Raw genomic sequence first — 22,602 nt, forward strand, 5'->3', positions numbered from 1 at the left:
ATTTTGATCCAAAGGAGATTTTAGGCCTAGTGTCACAATATTCCACTCGGCACTCTTCAAAATTTTAACAAAAATTTTTTTCCATACAACTGATTGTCACTCTAATATACATACATACATACATACATAGATACATACATACATACATACATTCATACATACATACATACATACATACATACATACATACATACATACATACATACATACATACATACATACATACATACATACATACATACATACATACATACATACATACATACATACAAACATACATACATACATACATACATACATACATACATACATACATACATACATACATACATACATACATACATACATACATACATACATACATACATACATACATACATACATACATACATACATACATACATACATACATACATACATACATACATACATACATACATACATACATACATACATACATACATACATACATACATACATACATACATACATACATACATACATACATACATACATACATACATACATACATACATACATACATACATACATACATACATACATACATACATACATACATACATACATACATACATACATACATACATACATACATACATACATACATACATACATACATACATACATACATACATACATACATACATACATACATACATACATACATACATACATACATACATACATACATACATACATACATACATACATACATACATACATACATACATACATACATACATACATACATACATACATACATACATACATACATACATACATACATACATACATACATACATACATACATACATACATACATACATACATACATACATACATACATACATACATACATACATACATACATACATACATACATACATACATACATACATACATACATACATACATACATACATACATACATACATACATACATACATACATACATACATACATACATACATACATACATACATACATACATACATACATACATACATACATACATACATACATACATACATACATACATACATACATACATACATACATACATACATACATACATACATACATACATACATACATACATATAAACACACATTCACTACTATATATGTATATGGGGCATTTCACGTCAAGTGAACCAACTTTTGAAATCGATGTGTTCCGATCGCGATGAAATTTGCACCAATGTTAGTTCTATTGGATAGTAATTCGGACACCATTTTTCAACAAGATCGGTCAAGAACTCTCTGAGTTATAGTTATTTTTTTATCCATATAACTTATTACCTATTGTTCTTAGCAAAATATGTCCCAAATAGTTTAGATAGCTATTTATGCAATCTTTCGAAAAAAAAAATTAAAAAAATTTAATAAAATATTTTTGATTTTTTTTTTTAAATCAAAAATATTTTTGACTTTTTTTTTCAAAATGGGCCCTTTTTATTTTTTTATTTTTTTTAAGAAAGCTTAGGTCTTTTCCTAAGCGACCTATATGGTCGCTTAGTGGGATGCGAGTGGGATATCTATCAAAAAAAATATTTTGTAACTCAAGATTTAAAATTTTTGAATTTTTTTGCAAAATCAAAAACTTTGTTGACTTTTTTTAAAAAAATGGACCCATTTTTTAATTTTTTTTTTTTGCTCAGAAGAAAGCTTATGTGTTTTCCTTTAACACCCTTTTTGTCGCTTAGTGGGATGCGAGTGGGATATCTATAAAAAAATGTTTTGTAACTCAAGACATACAATTTTTTACTTTTTTTGAAAAATCAAAAACCTTTTTGACTTTTTTTTTCCAAAATGGACTCTTTTTTATTAATTTTTTTTTCTCAAAAGAAAGCTTAGGTCTTTCCCTTTAAAATCTTTTTGGTCGCTTAGTGGGATGCGAGTGGGATATCTATCAAAATTAATGTTTTGTAACTCAAGACAAATGTTTTTAAATTGTTTTTTTTCATATTTGTGTGTAAGTGTTTCTAAAACCTTAAAAATAAAAACCACAACAACTGACCGATAATAGCCACTGGAGGGGTGCAATATGAGGCCGACCGCTATTAATTTTCCACCCCCAAAATTTGTCTGAGTTTTGTATCTTGCGGCTTTTTTAGTCAATCCTAGAGGTAGTTTTCAGCGCACGTGATTTTCATTGTTAAAATATCAGGTGCCCCAGAAACAAATTTTTGGAATCAAGTGGAAATATTTTATGGCCCTTCTTTATTTTAGACTCATTCATTAAAACGTACTACCTATATGATCTTAAAAAACTATTTATTGTCATTCTGAAGACATACGGAAATCAGTTTTTTAGAAACAGCGTTAAAGTTAAGACGTGTGTTATTTACATAAATACTAACAAAATTCAAAATGTCTACGACTTCTAAAAAGGCTAAGGTTGAAAATGAAATTTATTCGTCTTTTTGTTTTAATCCCTTTAACAAAATGAAGCACAGATCATCAGATATGCGAAATATTTCCGACGGCTTATTAAAAAATTTCCCTACGCTGTCAAAACGATTGAAAATTTGTGGATCATGCAGGAAAGAGCTCGGAAAGTTGAACGAATTACCGAATTTGAATAGTAATGAGCCTTGCGTTGAAGTTATTCCAGATGAAGAAAAAAGTAATTCCGAGAATGAAGACAGAACTGTTGATGATGATGTGACTGAGTTTGGAACGTCTCAACGAAAAGCAAGAATTGCTAAACAATTGGTTCCTGAGCATGGGATTCTCACACTCCCAAACAAAAAGAAGGGAAAAACTTTGGAGTGCGATACTAAATCTCTAATAACTCAGTTTTATCAGCGAGATGATATGAGTCGCCTGATGCCAGGGATGAAAGACTGGATGTCTGTACGAATCGATGGCAAGAAAGTTCAAATGCAGAAGAGAATGGTTCTCTGTAACCTGAATGAATTATTCGCAACATTTCAATCTGAATACGAGGATGTCAAAATTGGATTCACAAAATTTACACAACTGAGGCCAAAACATTGCGTTTTGGCAGGAAGCAGCGGAACTCACACAGTATGTGTTTGTATTTACCATGAAAATGTTAAATTGATGTTGAAGGAAATCAACTTAAATTACTTAAAAGATGATTCATCAGAAGATTTACACCATTACCGCGATTGCCTTAAATTGACTATGTGCCCTAATGCTACAACTTCTTGCCACTTAGGTGAATGTTCGAATTGCCCGGAAGCCACATCCATCAAAGAAAATTTAATCAACTCTTTTGATCGAGAATGTATTGAGGAGTTAAAATTTGAATCTTGGCTTCAGACTGAAAGATGCACACTGAAAACCATAATTTTAAATGTGGATGATTTTGTGGAAGAACTGTGTAGAGGATTGCTAAATTTGAGAACCCATGACTTTTTAGTCAAAGAGCAGTGGTCATTCTTCAAGGACTTGAAAACACATTTGAAGTCTGGAGAATTCATTATTTCATTTGATTTCGCAGAGAACTATAAATATGTTCTTCAGGATTCCATACAAGCATTCCACTTCAATAACGACCAAGCAACTATATTCACAGTAGTTATTTACTACATGAAAGAAGAAAACCTGGAACACAAAAGTATGGCAATCATATCCGACGATTTAAAACATGACACCGTTGCAGTTTATGAGTACCAGAAGATAATACTAAATTATCTAAAATCAAAATTTACAGTAGAAAAGGTATACTACGTTTCGGACGGAGCTCGTCAACATTTTAAAAACAAAAGTAGCTTCGCAAATCTTACTTACAGCTCATGAAAAAGATTTTGGAATGCCAGCTGAGTGGCATTTTCATCCTACTGCTCATGGTAAAGGAGCATGTGATGGTATTGGAGCAAACCTCAAAAGAAATGCAGCGAAGTATAGCCTCCAGTGCTCTCATCAAGATCGCATCTTAGATGCGACTGCTTTATTCCATTGGGCAAAGAATTATTGTAAAGAAGCTAAAATAGTTTTTAGTAGCAAAGAGGATCATGAGGAAACATTGAAAACACTAAAGAGCAGATTCGATGCTGCGGTAACAATCGATGGCACTGCTCAATACCATGCTTTCATACCGCTTGTCGATGGAAGACTCAAATTAAAAAAGTTTTCTGCATCTACTCAATGCGATTTCTTTCCAAAGCCAAAAAAGAAGCCAGCAGCGAAATCAGTAGCTGAATCTAATAACGCCAAGAAAGGATTGACAAAAAAAAAAGCAGCTAATAAAGGTGACAAATAAGGAGGATAAAAGTATGGATATTTGAAAATTTAAAAACTTCATAAATTAAGTGTAAAAATAGTTATTATATAAATTGATCTATTGTGATTAAGATTAAATTTTACTAAATTATTCATCTTTTTATTATTATTATTATATATTAAATTAATTATTATTACAAATAAATAACAAAATTAAATTATTCAACATTTACATAGAAAAAAAGTGATTTTTATTCCTGAGGTTAACATATTATGAGTATTACAGTATCGAGGCTATGAAATTTTAGTTGGGTATGTTACATACCATCGGAAAGGCTAATGTGTCTAGTTTCTCTGCGTAAGTTTAATTTTTAAGGTTTACACACAAATATGAAAAAAATTAAAATAGTGCAAATTTAAAAACCTTTGTCTTGAGTTACAAAACATTTATTTTGATAGATATCCCACTCGCATCCCACTAAGCGACCAAAAAGGTTTTAAAGGAAAAGACCTAAGCTTTCTTTTGAGAAAAAAAAATTAATAAAAAAAGAGTCCATTTTGGAAAAAAAAAGTCAAAAAGGTTTTTTTTTTTTCGAAAGATTGCATAAATAGCTATCTAAACTATTTGGGACACATTTTGCTAAGAACAATAGGTAATAAGTTATATGGATAAAAAAAAACACCTGTTTGGCCAAAATGTCAAATTTTGACCTCCTATAACTCAGAGAGTTCTTGACCGATCTTGTTGAAAAATGGTGTCCGAATTACTATCCAATAGAACTAACATTGGCGATCGGAAGACATCGATTTCAAAAGTTGGTTCACTTGACGTGAAATGCCCCATATAGATATGGGTTTCAAATGTATACAAATTTTAACATTTACTTAATATTGATGGTAGTCCGCGCATTTCTGTACTAAATATTAATATTGATAGCTGCTATAGCTTTCACTATATATAATTTGTCATCACATATATGGGAGGTGCCACGCCCACTATTAATATTTTGCCCATTTTTGGCCTAAATAAGTAGTTCACACAAAGTTTGAAGTCTTTACTTTACTACAATTATACAGATAGATATGAATTTTAGTACATATTTAGATTGTTTGGGAGGTGCCACACCCACTATTGATAGTCCGCCCATTCTTGTCCTAAATATAAATATTGATAGTAGAATAACCGTACAAAATTTATGGACTCTATCTCTTATTGTATCCCATATATTAGATTTTTTTTAATTATTATCATATGGGAGGTGACACGCCCTCTGTGGCTGCTACTCCCAATTTTCCCCCAAATATTTATACAAACGCTGGAGTTGCTCATGTAAAATTTGAGGACTACAGCTATTATAGATTCCAAAATATTTGACATTTAAAATAAACTTTGTATGGGAGGTACCACGCCCACTTGAGAATTCAAAACAAAAAGTATCCTATTGTTCCTTCCAGATATAGAGAAACCTACAGCAAATCTGGTCAGCCGTTTAGCCGTCTATAGACTTCAAACCCGCAAATATACATATAGACATACATTCACTGTTATATATATATAGATTACAACGGCAATTTTAGTATCAATATTTAGTATCTAAATTTTTACAAAAACTGGAAAATTTGCATTTTTTCCGAATTTACCGATAATAAAGTTTGTGGGTCAAAGGCGATATAAGGTTAATCCGAAAAACATATTCATTAATATAAATAAATCTACATATTTCTGTAAAATAATGCAGCATGTTAAGGAGTTTCACAAATTTATTGCATATAATAGTAAAATGTATGTACAGTAGTTTTCGCTTATAGTCCACAACTACAGTTGCACAATTTTTGTGGGCTATGAGCGACTATAACCGAATTTCTTTTTAAGCCACTTTATGGATTATAACTGAATCCTGATATAATACACATTTGGACTATATACAAATTATGTACTTTCTTCAATAAAACAACTTTTTTTATAGATAAAAATTTCTAAATGAAATACAAATTACGAATTTTTGAACATTTTTGAAAGAATTCTGTAATCTTAGATTGTTTTTTTAGAGTAGATTTTACAATAAATGATTTTATTTTTCCGAAGCCACATCGTCCAAAATATGGACTATATGATATTTGTTTCTCTACAATATTAGTTATGCATGCAAAGAAATGTTGGCCTTTAAACGAAAATGGACTATAGGCGAAGTGGACTTTAGAACAAATAACTTGTATGTTATTTAAAAAAAAAATACCTGCAAGTGAATAGGACGGTTTTGGCTTACATCCGTTTTTGGCCTTTAAGCGAAAAGTACTGTATATCTAATATATCGCTTTGTGTCGATTTTAGCATGATTATAAACTGCCAGTATGTCCATATGTATTTGTATTATTTAACACAATTTTATATTAGTTATTAATACATAAGCAATATTTTTATATTTTGAAATAAAATACACTTACCTTAGTTTTGGTTATGATATTTGAGGCTAGCTTGACAACAGCAAAATTTCCTTTGCCAATAGTTTTCTCTAAATCGTAGCATCCTACACGTAGGAGTTTATCTACTGATACTTTGCTGGTAGACGGAACTTTATAGTTTTGTTTTAACGTAGATGACGCCATTTTGCTAATATGTAGATGATTTAAAGTAGTTATATCAAGTACAGTCAAAACGTATTCGTTGTTGATTAGAAGGAATGTTATGGACGTCTATAGAGTTTCTTTTACATTTAGATACTCTCGTGAATTATAGGCGTTGGAACTAAATAAAAACAAACGCCAATAATTAAATATTTAATTGATAAAATTTATATACATATGTATTTCTTATTGATTATAAATGACAGCCAGATAAATTAAAATATTTAGAACGAAAACAATGAATTTTAGAATATTACCTCTTCAGATGATATTCAATAAATTAATATGTAAATAATAATTCAAATAATTGTAATTACAGTTTTCTGACCAAATATCTCCCAAATTGGGAAGATTTGTAATGTCGATCTTATATTATTTGTATCATCCAAACAAATTTTTTATTATTAGGTTTTTATATATATAATAGTAACAAAACGAGATATCGTTCATAAAAATCGATGGATTCTTTTCGAATTTATTCACAATTAAGTGAATTCGCGCATTTTCACAAAATTGTACTTTGAGTGTAAATTTTGCACTCGTAGCTAATTTACAAAAAGGAAACAAATATCACAATCAATAAATAGCTGGTCAAATTACAACAGAAATAAAATCTTCATCATTACATGATATTTATTTTTTTTTTAATATTTCGAATACGTTTCCTTATAAAATAATCAAAGTCATATGGGCAATTTCTTATGTTGAGTATTAAAACTTCAAGTAATTCATTGTAGTAACTACTTTGTATAAATAGTAGGGTATTCGAATTATTCGATTTTTCTATTGTTCGAATAAAACGAATAAGAGATTTTAACTTGTTCGAATAATAATTCGATCACACGTTAAAAATTAACCGAATTGTTCGAATAATTTAATTTTTTTTAAAAAAGTAAAGAATGAAGTTTTGAAGTCGGTTTTTTAAAAATTTATTGTTAAAGAAAAATAAAAAATAAAGTTAAAGTTAACAATTAAAGTAATGATAATGTTAAAAAACATTCGAAAACAAAGTCCATCATTAAATTTTCAACAGAAATATTCGGATCAGATTAACTCATGTGTTCATCACACTGTGATTGAAATTAGACGTGTTTTATTTTTACTCCGAGTTAATTCGTTATTTTAATGATTCTTTCGGAAAATAAATAGAAATTACACCTGTTTATTATTAAATAAAAAAATCAAAACAAGAACTAAAAGAAAAATAAATGAAAATTCTTTATTTTTTTTTCTTTTAACTTTGTGCATTAACTATATTCACTATTATTAACTATAGATCAAGAGTGTTAACTAAAGTATTAACAACTACTCTTTAATTAGTCTCTTTAACGATAACAGTGAGCGAAGGTTAAGTGTAAACGGCAGAAATGCATACGTTAAGTCAGCGTTGCCGCTTTGGTCCAATTGGTAGTTTTAAGTTAACAAATTGACTTTTGGTAGTTTGGTTGGTTTGTTCCGATTTTTGTCGCATTTTGGTAGGTTTTTTTAAATAGGTATTTTTAAGAACAAAATAATAAAAATCATAACAAAAACACTATGTTAATCCAAAATATTAAAATTGTTTATAACATATGAAGACAGAATTATCTTAAATTTTTAGTTTAGTCAGGTAAATTTGTACGTAGTTAGTAGAGTTCAGTTCAGAAAATGTCAAAGCGCTCGCAATACTTTTATTTTCTAATAATATTTTGTTCTGCTGTTTCAAAATTTTAGTTTCATCTAAAGCTTTTAACGTATTATACATTTGATTTACATATTCTAAATCATTCAAAATTATAACACATACTAGCTTGACCCGGTGCGCTTCGCTACCCCTGTTGAAGTAAAATAAAAAAAATGTAAAAAGATTTTATAAGCTAATAAATGAATATAATTAATACCGGAATTTCTTGTTTGTGATTAATTGCTTGAAGCTTTTTTTAAGACATTCGCCTATTTTTAGTCAGACTCCTTATAATGATATGAAAGCTATATATTATAACCCTGCGGGAAATTTGTGTCAATTGTTCTAAGAGCACTTGTCCTGTGACCAGTTAATACAAAATTATTACCAAAAGGAACGAATTATGATAGGTGAAAACAAGACATATCACTTAACTAGTGTTAAAGTGTTTGAAGTGTAGTTACTACTGAGGAAAGGTAACTGACACAAAATTAGTCCTGTGACTGGGTTTTGTGGGTGTTATGTTCAATCTCTTTATATGGCAATGATGTTGGTCTAGAAAGTGGTGAAATCACATCTTTTCGGCTCATTGTGATAGGTCACATAATGAACGCAAATGAACCGGTTCAGTTTATTATGAAACTGGTCACCAAATAGGATTAAAATAGTTTGAATTTTTTTTTACCAAATATTATTAAAATACGTTGAACCGACATTGAGTAAGCTTAGGTTAGTTCAGCGACTTGTTCAATTGGTACAATATATGAGACAGGTCTTGTATTAACCGAAATTGAATAGTCCATTTAGGTAAGTTCAGAGACCTGTCACAAAGTGTCAAAAAGGTGTCAATTAACCCCCTCCTAGGACATCCTCATGTTAAAGTGACAGGTCCCCTTCATGTAAAGTGTTAGAACTGGAACCGGTCCCTACCACATTGGAACTGTCACGTGATAAGTTTGGTGTTAGTTCCTTTTCCCCTAGGGAATAGTTAAAGTAATGCTTCAAATGAGTTATTTTGTTACCATTGTAGATAGATTACGTTGATGCCAGTCTCCTGTTATGCCAGAAATTAAGAAGGGGTGCCACACCCCTCGTTCCCATCCGCCCATTTTCATTCTATGTAATATTCAGGGCAACCAAAAATATGCAATATCATATTTTTTGCTGTGCTTCGTATAAACATATGAGTTAGTTATTTATCCGTTTCAGACAAATTTAAGAATTTTGGCATCGATTTGTTAGTGCATATTTTTGCATATTTTGCTCTTTACTGCATATTTTAGCATATTTTGCGTTTTATAGCATATTTTTGCATATCTAACTCATAAATGCATATTTTTGTTGCATATTTTCATTAAAAAATTAAAAGAAAAACAATATACGTGGATATCGATACCGATACAATGTATGAGAAAGGAAGAAACTTTGAAAATGTCACGGTATTTTGAGTCCCAATGATAAAACTGCAAACAAAAATGTTTGTTTTTAATTGTCGCAGTCTTAAATAGAAACTCCTCAAATTTTATGAGAAAAAAAAATAGAACAAATCATTTTTTTATAATTCTAATTAAATTTAATAAATTAATAAATTAAATTTTATTAATCTAGATACAATATGAATGCTCCAAAATCCATTGCAATTTTTTTACCAAAAAATGACACACGATATTCATAGGGTTTTTGAAACATTATTCAATGTTAAAGCTTTTTATAGAATAGAAATATTTCGAGAAATTTATTCGGTACATCCTCAGTAGGGATCCTATAAATATTTGACATATGGATTGAGAAATTAAAATAGTATGCCACTAATTACTAAAAAAAGATTAAAGTATTGCGCAGTTTAAAAGATGAGACAAATTAATAGATTAAGATTGTCTAAGAAACTCGGAAATCTAAAACAAAGATTTAGTTTGAAAATTTTAAAACTTAAGTAAACACAGTAATTTATTGCTAAATATAATAAAATTAATTCATATAGTCCCAGAGTCACTAAAATCGAAATTTAACCCAATAATAAGCAATTTTAATTTATGATCTCAATATTTTATTTACTTCTTATATATTTTTTTAAGAAAACTTTGAAATCAAACAATAACCAACTATTTTTAAGTGCATATTTTTTATCTTTTAAGAGCATATTTTTCGTTTTTAAGTGCATATTTTATGCGCATAAAACACTTTTTTTAGAGCATATTTTTGGTTGCCCTGGTAATATTATAAGAGAGCTATTCGGACAAAGTTGGAATAATCTAGTAATTATAGATCTCAAGATATTTAGAAATAACTAATTACTTTGTATGGGAGGTGACTCACCCCGAGATCCGATCCTTCCCATTTTTTTATTAACTTCTTGCACTGATAAGAAATTAACTCATATGAAGTTTGAAGCCTTTCACATTTACAGTTCTCCAGATATTCGAAAATAACTATTTACTTTGTTTGGTAGGTGCCACGTCCACTAATTTAATACCGCCCATTTTCAGCCAAACCATGTAAAATGATAAGGGTTCTATTCGGACTAAATTTCAATACTTCCACAATTATAGTTCACCATATATTTGAAAATAACTATTTACTTTGTGTGGGTGGTATCACAACCCCTGTTCCCATCCGTCCCATTTTTAGTTAAACTTCAAACAGTGATACGAAATTGATTCGTATAAAGTTTGAATATAGTCACAATTTTAGTTCTGCAGATATTCGAAAATAACTATTTACTTTGTATGGGTGGTACAAATTTTGCCCTCTTTCGTCCCTTTGTGGTCCAAGTTAAGAAAAATTATATAGTCTATTATTGCTTCCAGGTAAACGAATATCTATGTTCCAAATTTCAATCAAATCGGTGCAGCCGTTTACTCTTGATTGTTTAAGAACTAAAGGTACCAATTTTACCGGTTTTCCCCATTTAAGTCTCTTTCTAGTCCAAGTATTAAAAAAAGATATAGCCTATTGACGCTTCCAAGTAAGGATCCATCTATGTCCCAAATTTCAATACAATCGGTTCAGCCGTTTAGGCGTGATGCTCATACAAATTATTTCTAGTGAATATTTTGGTTGTTAAATAAAAAATAGCGAATGTATTCTAAGTGAAGTTGGCATTATAGGTATTTTTGATGCCAAATGAAGAGAAATACAAACAAAATTTTTTTATAATATTCTCGTACCTACCAAAAATATATACAAAATTTCATAAAAATAGTTAAATATTGATATTTGGATATTGCTCATACAAAATACTAAAATCTCGGCTAAAAAACGGGTGGGTGAGGGTCGGTTGATGAAAATTTGGGGTTATAGGTATTTTTTAATGCGAAATAAATAAAATACGAAAAAAGCTTTTGGCCAAAAAATGGTAAAAATAAATTCTGGATAGGGTCACCCTAATGACCTAGCGGTATGAAATATACTTTACGACCTATTCTCATACCTACCAAACATACGTACAAAATTTCATAAAAATCGGTTGAGCCGTTTCGGAGGAGTTCAAACACTAACATTGTGACACGAGATTTTTATATATTAGAAGATAGAATATAGATATAGATTATATAAATTGTGTGTAATCATGTTAAAAGAAGTAATAAGAAATAGTCTGCACTGAACAAAGTGGGCAGCTATGACCAGTTATGTACCGATCGCCATGAAATTAGAACGCGTAATTTATTTCTATATGAAACTTATTTGTGTTGAGTTTTGTCGGGATACCAACGCTAGGAGTTTTATGCTCGTTAAAGTAATTTTTAGAAGTGGGCCCTATATGGGAGCTATGGTCAATTTAGAAACGATCCACACACAATTTTTTGGTGTGACATATTTATGATTGTAGTGTTATTAAATAATATTCCTAATTTTAAGGTAACTATTAATTTTGAAACGAATCCAAATAGCATTTCTCAAATATTTAAAATTTGGTAGGTTTTGGAAGTTTTTAATCAGAAATCTGGTAGGAAAAATATTTTATGAGTGGCAACGCTGGTTACAGTTAATGCAGATGAAAAAAATATAAACAAAACAAACAGAAGAATAGATGACAGCTTGTTTTTAACCGCCAAGCCTGTTAACCGTGCTCGTTCTTGTTCCCCCGCATTGTCAACAGTGTTGCCAGAAAATGAATTTCAAAATATGCTAAAACTTGAAAAACTAAGTGCTAAAATGTTCTACATAAGAAAAAAAAAGTGCTAAATTTTTTCAATGCAACAATAAAATTTTTATTTCAAATGTTACAAATATAAATTATAGTTTTTTCTAATTTTGTTCATAACAATTGTTGACTTGTTTTAATAGATTACATTTCATATCGCTACCTTAATATAGAAAGGCCCTAACTAACCTTTTCCTTACTTTAAAGGAGAAGAAAACAACTTAATAAAACTTAAAGTTCTGTAGTTGTGATTTTTTTTAACACAAAATTTTATGAAGGTCTTCATCCAATTTAATGTTGTCACAATTTATTTTATTAATGGTATATTACGGGATTATCTATCGAAGTATGCAAAAAAACTAAATATATTAAGGTGGTAAATATATATTAATTCCAAATTTTTTCTGAAAATAAATTGGGAATAAGAAATTGTAGGTTATTTTATTATATTATATATTTTATATTATATATTTATATATATTATTATATATTATGCATTGCCTCATTCAAATTTTATATATCCGCTCCCATCTTATAAATCCCGTTGCTTACATCTTGGTATGATATCTTTGGAAAAGAGACGTAAAATTCAGTCAATGCTGTTCGTTTTTGACTTGATTAATGGATATATTGATTGTCCAGACCTTTTAGAACAAATACCATTTTATGTACCAGGCAGATTTTCAATCCGGCATAGAAATTTGTTTTAAAATTATTTATAAATAGTCCATTAATAAGATAGATTTTAATGTATCAAAAACAAATTTTAAAAATTTTTTGTTACAATATTTGAATTAATATTTTAATTTTTCTCCATAAATGTATACTTATATTCTTTTTTGTATATAAGATAAATAAAATAAAATATTTTGTATTAGTCTGTAAGGAATATATTGTTCTCTAGACTTGAAATAAATAAATTTTATAAAATGTAGTACAAAAATATTTACATATATAAATATTTTAATATTTAACAAATATATTATTATATTCATATATGAATTATATTTTATATATGTATTTTACATTACATTTTATAGTTTTTTTAAATATACTTTTATATTGAATTTGTGTTTTTGTTTTAAAGAATAAAATAACAAATATTTTTTATAACTTCCATTTTTTAATGAAATAAGATTTTTTAATTTTTAATTTATTAATACATTTATCAATATTATTCGATACAAAAGCTATTAGCATACCTACTGATTATACAAAATAATTAATTGAATCCAATATTTCTGATATATCTTCGTCTTTATCTTCATTTTGATATTATTCAGATGTAACAACATGCATTTTCGAATTTCAATCCCTCTCGAATTTGTATTATTGAACTTAACAATTCTGGTTTAATTCGATTACGAATTTTATTTTTAATTAAAGCCATTAAACTAAAAAGTCTTTCAACTTCGGCATTAGAAAATGGTAAAACGAGTAATGACAATACAAAAATAGACAATTCTTTAAATACATTTTCACCGACAGAATTTTTAAAATTATATACTTGAATCCAAAAAGTCATTGTATCAGATTTTTCATCCCAATCTTGTTTTGAGATATAAGCACACTGATTTTGAATAATATTTATATCAGTTAAACTATACTTGAACTTTTCTAAAATATTTGTTGTTGGGCTCTTTACAAGATTTAGGGTATTTTGTGTAAAAAATAAGGAAATATTTTTTAATATTTTTAGGCAAACGATTTCTTAGTTGATTAACAAGTTCTTTTAAAAATAAAATGCAAACATTTCGAATTTCCTTCTCATCTTCAATTGAAATTTTTTTTAAGCTAATCGCTTGCTTTATTAAATTTTCAAATTCATATCCTAAATACGGAGATTGAAGTAAAAATTCATCAAAAGAATCTTACTATTAATGTTTTAAAAAAATAACTTTTATTATTTTCCCTTTTGTTTTTAATTTCTTTAAACTTTTTTTTACATCAGTTGTAAAAATGCGTAACACATTACATACATAGTTATAAAAAAAGCAAGTAAATTTATGCGTAGTGTTCATTTACTTACCACACCGAAAGAAATTTAGTTGAAATATTAATAAAAGTTATTTTTTATTTCTCCAAAAGCATTTTTTGGAGTAAAATATTTTTTGAAGTAAAATTTTTTTCGAAAAAAAATTTTTTTTTCTCAAGCAAATTATGCTAAAATGCATTTAGCATAATTTTTAAAAATTTCAATGCATTTTCGAGAAACAAAATGCTAAATCTAGCACTGAAAGTGCTAAAATGGCAACACTGATTGTCAACAACTAATGATTGTGAAACGAAAGAAAACCCAACAGCTGATAATCTGGAGTTACCACACAGAAAAAAAAAATTCATAATTGGAATTTTGTAATAAATATTATTAATCGAACTTGACTTTTTTTTCCCAAACTTATTTCATTCAAAATAAGAACATGTTCATAAATATTATAAAATTTTACATGACGGAAATTTTTGCTTTTTTTACTTAATTTTTTTAATAAATTGCATTATAATTGTATTATATAATGAATTAGTGCAAGAATATTTGCATAATAGCCATATGATATTATGCCAATATTTTAAGATAAAAAGGAGAATATCTGAAACTTAAAAATTATCATTAAACATAATAAAACATTCATAAATATAAAAGCATTTCATCCTCTTAAATCAATTTAATCATTTTCGCGCTTTTTATATCATTTTGTAGCTGAAAATCGTAAAAAAACTAAAAATTTTCCATGAAAAATTTCAAACATTTTTGAACAACATAAAAATAAAAATGAAATTGAAATTATATTTTTCAAGCCTTCTAGATTTTATTTCAAAACATAAAATATTAAAAAAATCATACTATTTAAGAAATTATTTATAAATGTTATGAATTGAAATCAATGAATTCGAATCATAATATTTATGTTGAAACTTTTTTCTGTGCAGGAAATACAAATATTTTATTTACGCCTGAAAGTATGCTAGCTATATCAGCTTCAGAAACGAAATCCACCACACCGACTACAAATAAAATTAACCCATTAAGCGACGCTATACCCAAGATTAGTCAACCATTAAATAAAGATAATAAATCCCAAATACAGGTTGGAATGGACCAGTATGTTACAGTATTAAAACGGGCACGAAGTCCCAAGTCTTCGAAAGCGGCACCCCTGGCTAAATTATATAAGGATAGTGAACCTGCTAGACTAAACAATCGTTTTTTCTATTCTGGAATGTGAAACAGATGAACCAGTAAATAAAATTAACTCTACAAAACCACCCCATATTTACTTGAGAGAAAATAATTCAAATTCACAGGTTCAGAGCCTGATCTCATTAATAGGAGAGAACTCTTTTTACGTTATCCCAATCAAGAAAGGCACGATTCATGAAGCTAAAATACAGGTCAATAGTGAAAACGATTATTGAAAGGTTGTAACAGATTTTGAAACTCAGCTGAAAGGAAGCAAGGGTCTACAAGTTGTAATATGTAAAGGGTATTGACTGTAATGTTGAACCACTCGAAATAAAGCAAAGTTTAGAAGATAAAGGTTTTAAGACAAAAAATGTGATAAACATTATAAGTCGCGAAAAAAAAACCCCAACCACTCTTCCGTGTTGAACTTGAACCCGGTGTCATAAATCTGAAAAAAAAAAATTAAACACATCCCATATATAACCTGAAGTATTTATTGCATCGTAAAATTACTGTAGAAGAACCACATAAACGATTTGGCCCCGTCCAATGTATGAATTGCCAAGAATATGGACATACCAAGGCATATTGCAAATTGCCACCCGTATGTGTTATTTGTGGAGAGTTGCATAACACATCCCAATGTAACAAATCCAAGGATGATCCTAAAATGAAAAAAATGCAGCAATTGCGGAGGTAACCACACAGCAAACTACAGGGTTTGTCTTATCTGCTCAATTGTTAAAAAATCACAAAGCCATAAACCGAAGATATTCCCCGCTCAGCCATTAAATAACATCAATTTTAACTACCCCCCGTTGCAACAGGCATATAACAACAAAGAAACATATGCAAATGTACTAAGAAACAACCAAACTCAACCACAAAACCACCGTCAACCACAAAACCAAAATATGAACCCAGAGGTAAGAGAGCAAACGCCAATTTTCAATTTTACCCGACTAGAATATACAATAGAAACTCTTGTGCAATCGGTAAATAACTTTATAAACTCAATGAGTAACATGATGCAAGAAATGCTTAAGATGCAGTCAATGTTATTGCAGGCTGTGCTTAAACGACCATCAACTGCCTAAAGGTAGGGTCACATATGGCAAATATTTGCTCAAAAAAGCGTAACCACTTTTCATAGCACAAATTTGTTTGACGTGTTTACTCTTTCAAGTGTTTTGTAAGAACAGCATCAAATAAAATAAAACTAAATTTTTTGTTTTGAATCATCCTAAGTAAAATAAGTTTTTCAAATATGTAAATAAAGGAATTCAAATGTATTTTATTTAGTGGTTACGTCTTTTTCGTCAAATATTTGTCATGTGTGAGCCTACCTTAAGAATAAGTTTTTGGAACGCTAACGGCATTCGCCAACATAAAAACGAACTCGAGTATTTTCTTAAAAGTCATGAAGTTGATATAATGTTAGTTTCTGGAGAACCAACATACTGGCCTACTGACCCAAGCAAAATAGCCAATGTCATTGATTTTGCAGTTACAAAAAATTTACCAATGGAACTAATCCTGGTTAAATCTTCATTAGAATTATCCTCGGATCACTCACCCACCTTCGTTTCTCTATTGAACCCCCGACTAATCACTCTGCAATATCAAGCTCGAAAATAAATTGGTTGAAATATAGAAAATATATTTGCACACACAGTACAGAAAATATATCGCTAAGAACACCAGAAGATATAGATATCTCACTCAAAAATTTTGAACAAAACTTAAAACTTGCTGTTGTACACGCCACTCCAATAACAACAAATAAGATACAATAGACTCTATTCTGCTGACATTGAACAGTTATTAGCTGAAAAAAGAAGAGTTCGTCGAGAGTGGCAACTCTACAGATCCCCTCAACTTAAAACGGAGCTTAGAAAATGTCGCAAACGCCTCAGTATGCTTCTTCACAAACGCAAAACTGACTCAATTAATAAATATCTGGAGAACTTAGATGCCACCCAGTACTCAAATTACTCTCTATGGCGAGCTACAAAAAAATAAAAAAGGACCTGTTATGAGCAGACCTCCTCTACGTAATTCTAGTGGAGGCTGGGCGAGAAACGATACTGAAAAAGAAAACCTGTTTGTTAGTCATCTAAAGTCATCTACTTTACCCCATATTACTGCAGCTGAACCACTTCGTTTTGAAATTTCAGAGATTGACAAGACTATTGTTGATTTAAACTCTAAAAAATCACCTGGTATTGATAAAATCAGTAACAAGATGCTCCTTGAGCTATCCCAAATTGCATTAAGCATAATCCTATTTATTTTTAATGCTATATTACGCCTTGAATATTATCCACCAGAATGGAAGGTTTCTTTAGTTACAATGATACCTAAGCCGGGAAAAGATAACAGTAAAGTAGAATCATATAGACCCTATTGTCAAATATATCAAAGATTCGAAAAACTGTTAATGCACAAGTTAAAGCCAATAGTGAATCATTTTGATTATATGCAAACTCATCAATTCGGATTTCGAGAAAAACATAACACCATAGAAAAAACTCACAGGTTGGTAGAAATCATATCCAAGACATTTGAAGAAAAAAAATATTGTTCTGCACTCTTCAACGACGTTTCGCAAGCCTTCGACAAAGTATGGCATGAAGGATTATCGATAAAAATAAAACAATATTTACCAGTGAACACACATAAGCTTCTAGAAAGTTATTTAAGTCATCGAAAGTTCATTCTTAAAGTTCACCACAGCCTATTGAAGCAGGCGTACCCCAAGGAAGTATATTGGGTCCCTTCCTATATTTGCTATATACTTGTGATATGCCTACAAACAGTCGAACCCACATATCAACTTTTGCTGATGACACAGCTATACTAGCCATTCATGAAAACCCCCAAGAAGCATCTGTACTTTTACAAGACCATATACTCGAAATAGAAAGGTGGTTAAAACAATGGAGAATAAAAGTAAACGAGCAAAAATGTATACATCTCACTTTCACATTGCGTAGAGAATCATTCCCTCCAATCCTAATAAATAATATGATTATTTACAAACTGAAGTTAAATATCTAGGTCTGCATCTAGACCGACGTCTTACCTGGAAAAGGCATATAGATACGAAATTGACATAATAACAGCTATAATATCCATACCAGGGGCGGTGTTATCGGAACCCTTTACAAAATAATTAACAACTTATTGGGCCATCTAAAATAGGTTACTATATTTTGATATCGAATATGCGATTTGAGAATTTTTGCCCTAAAGTTGAATTTTACATAAAAAATAGACATTTTTTGAATGGACCTGCTCCCGTCGGTATCAAAAATTATAAATGTTTTTTTCATTTAAAATTTTGGCGTAAAGTTAGCATTTCAAAAAGTACAAATTCATTATACATCTTGTTAGAAATTATTTAGATAACTTAAAAAGAATAAAAGTACTTAAAAAGAATAAAAGTACGAAAAATCGAATTTTTTAATTTTTTTAAATTCAAATGAATATAACTTTGGACACAGCCATGATTTTTAAACTCTTTCTTTATTTGATATATAGATCTATTGTTAATCCTATAAAAGAAAAATGGATAAAATCGGGGAATATTTGGAACCGCGGTCACCAAAAAATTGGAGTAGGGTGGGTAAAAATGTTGAAAATTAAATTTTCAAATGCTATAAGAGATAATTGATAGCTAACACAAACGAAGAAATAGGATCATTTTAAAAATTGAAGATATCCGAGGTGTCAAGTCATTATGTTTAGTTTTAAAAAGTGTAGACACAATGGAAAATTAAGCTAGAGATAAAATAGAAAATACGACTTTGTCGAGTTAAAAGATAGCCAAAATCTGATTTTCGGGAGATATCAGGTCAAAATGTTTACGTCTCGGCAGCTCGAGGTTGTGTGGCCTTTAAATATGAATACGTAAAATTGAACAAAAATATTAATTTGGCAGGCAATTCGCAGCTGCGCACAGTGGGAAAAATCACCAATCTAGCTTATAAAAAATCGTATCTTTTAAACTATTGATCTGAGGAGCAGAGTTCGAAACAAACACTAACATACCGTACGTTAGTGTACTGCGTTGCCACTGAACAAATCTTATTCCTACCAAATTTTTGTCAAAAAACTACCAAAATCGTTTTAAACCTACCATTTTTTAAAAATCATATACATATGTCAAGAATAAAAAATAAGTTTTGATTTTATTAGACATACTATCTGCCAGTTCTGCTGCTCTTATACCATTTACGTCATAAAAACGTGATATAAAATACAATTTTAAACTGTCCCATTGTTCTATAATTCTTGCAATAACACCTTCTAAAGATAACCATCTTGTTTGGCAAACACCTAATATTTTATGAGATTTTACAGAACAGTATTCCTGAAATTCTTTAAGCTCGTTAATTCTTTTGGGACTATGAGAGAAAAAAGTATATATATTACCACAAAGAAGCTCAATATTTGGCTCAATATATGCATAACTGGAGCAGAGTTGGAGTGAGTGACATGTGCACTTAATGTAAAACAAGTTTAGTCGGGAATCCCGGGAATTAAAAACTGACGAAAATACATTGAAAACAACTAAGAAATCCATTTTTTTCGCCAACAAACAGTGAAAAGTTTTTTTACAGTTTTTTGCTTATATCTCGGAATAATAGATCGCTTACTATTATTATTTATTTGTGGTTTTTCGTATGAAAATTTAAAAAGTGAATTCATTATTTATAGAATTTATTTCTTACTGAATCATTCTAATTTCTTTAAATTTCTTCTTCAAATCCATAACAAAATAGCTTCTCAAATTTATTAATTGATTAAATTTTTCTTCAATTCAAATCTAGTACAAAAAGGCTTAAGAAAATTGTTTTCAATTAATATTGTAAATGATTTGATTTAACAAAAATTTAATCATTCAAAGTTTGAATAAATTCTGTTATTAATTAACTTTAAATTTAATTCAGTTTAAACAATGAATCTAAAAAATTAAATATTAGGAATGGATTTATGGAATAAAGGCTGACATTTTTCAATTTAATAATTATAACGCTAAGTTTTTATATGAAATTTGGCTATAATATTCCTAATTTAGAGTATCATTATAAATTTCGGGAATAGCCGGATACCCGGGAATGTAGAAAAAAATTTCACGATTCCCGGGAATCAAAAAAGGTTGGGAAATTAAAAACCCTAGTTATGTGCCGAAAAGAAATCTGTTATAAGTTGGAAAATTGAAACTGCATCTGCCTTAGTGATCTCTAATAATGCGATAAATCTATCTTGTAAATAAATACACAGAGAAAACAGATTCGTGATAGCAACCGAATTTGTTGCCAATCGAATGATACTATCTTAGTGACCGAATTTTACAGTTGTGGCTACCATATTTTGGAAGGGGTAACTAAAGTTTGGTTGCCTCAACTGAAATTCTTCTTTATCAACTGACTTTTTGTTGTTACAGCTGAAAAATTCTATGTGTGCAACCGATTCATTCGATTGGAAACAAATTCGGTTGCTATCACGAATCTGTTTTCTCTGTGTACTTTTTGATCCAACCTACCAAAAATCGATTTGAACTACCTTCCTACTAAACGAAAAAAATCCTACCAAATTAGGAACAGCCCAAAACGGCAACGCAGATATCAAAAGTTACATGCATTTGAATTTAAAAAAATTAAAAAAGTCGATTTTTCGCAATTTTTTTGGGAAAAAAGTACTTTTATTCTTTTTAAGTTATCTAAAAAATGTCTAAGAGGATGTATAATGAATTTGTACTTTTTGAAAAGCTAACTTTACGCCAAATATTTCAAATGAAAAAAACATTTATAATTTTTGTATGTGTAATTTTTTTAAATCGGAACACAAACGAAGAAATAGGATAATTTCAAAAATTGAACATACCCGAGGTGTCCTACTTTGGGAACCCCTGGTCCAGCTCCTGGTGGGGTCATGAGGTCCAAATTCAAAACTTAAACTCGACTACACTCTCTCTCCTCTTTGCGCATGTGAAATTTCATTCAAATCGGCGTAAGGATTTAGAAGTTACAGATTTATTTCCCTCTTTTTTTATTCTCATACCACTGTGCGATGGTGAAGGGTATAAAAATAGAAAAAAAAATAAAAAAATTTGGGACACCCTAATGTACATACATACTACTATTTTATTGTTTTGACTAAAGATAACTTTTCTTGTTACACATACTTTTAATTGATAAGTGATAAATTTTCACTGATAATAGTAAAACATGAAATCTTAGTGACCAAAAAAAGCTAATAATATAAAAATGATAATGAGATTTTTTCCTCTTTAAGACGAATTTTAAATATGAACAAGTAAGAAAGTATGGTCGGTCAAGTCCGACCATATAATACCCTACAATAAGTAAAAGAGCAAAAATATTTTTCAAAATCTCAATAATTTATATTTAAGTGGGCCTTATATGGGGGCTATGACCAATTATGGACCGATCACCATGAAATTAGGTCGTGTGATTTATGTCTATATTAAAGTTTACTATGTTGAATTTTGTGAGTATACCAAAATTTTTTAACGATTTATGCACGTTAATGTGATTTTCGGAAGCGGGTCTATATGGGAGCTATGACTAATTATGGAACGCTCGTAACAAAATTTGGTGACATAAATTTTGTATATAGGTACCTATAAAACTTATTTGGAGCGCAATTTGTGGAGATACATTTATAAATTAAACATTTATGACCGATAAAGTCCAATTTCGGAAGGACATTTGTATGGGGGCCCCCCCATTGGGGGCTAGGTGAA

The 22,602-nt window shown here is 29.5% G+C and overlaps 1 protein-coding gene across 2 annotated transcripts in view; it reads right to left on the reverse strand.

Moving 5' to 3' along the window:
* Sik3 (Salt-inducible kinase 3) overlaps positions 1-22,602 on the reverse strand; it is a 113,868-nt gene that overhangs the window by 90,365 nt on the left and 901 nt on the right. For both annotated transcript variants that reach the window (XM_065510591.1, XM_065510590.1), the window contains exon 2: positions 6,660-6,960. In XM_065510591.1, the coding sequence (XP_065366663.1) occupies positions 6,660-6,821 (162 nt within the window). In that variant the 5' untranslated portion in view covers positions 6,822-6,960. The remainder of the gene's footprint in view (positions 1-6,659; positions 6,961-22,602) is intronic.

The sequence above is a fragment of the Calliphora vicina genome, chromosome 5 (genome assembly GCF_958450345.1).
Source record: "Calliphora vicina chromosome 5, idCalVici1.1, whole genome shotgun sequence".
Classification (NCBI taxonomy): domain Eukaryota; kingdom Metazoa; phylum Arthropoda; class Insecta; order Diptera; family Calliphoridae; genus Calliphora; species Calliphora vicina.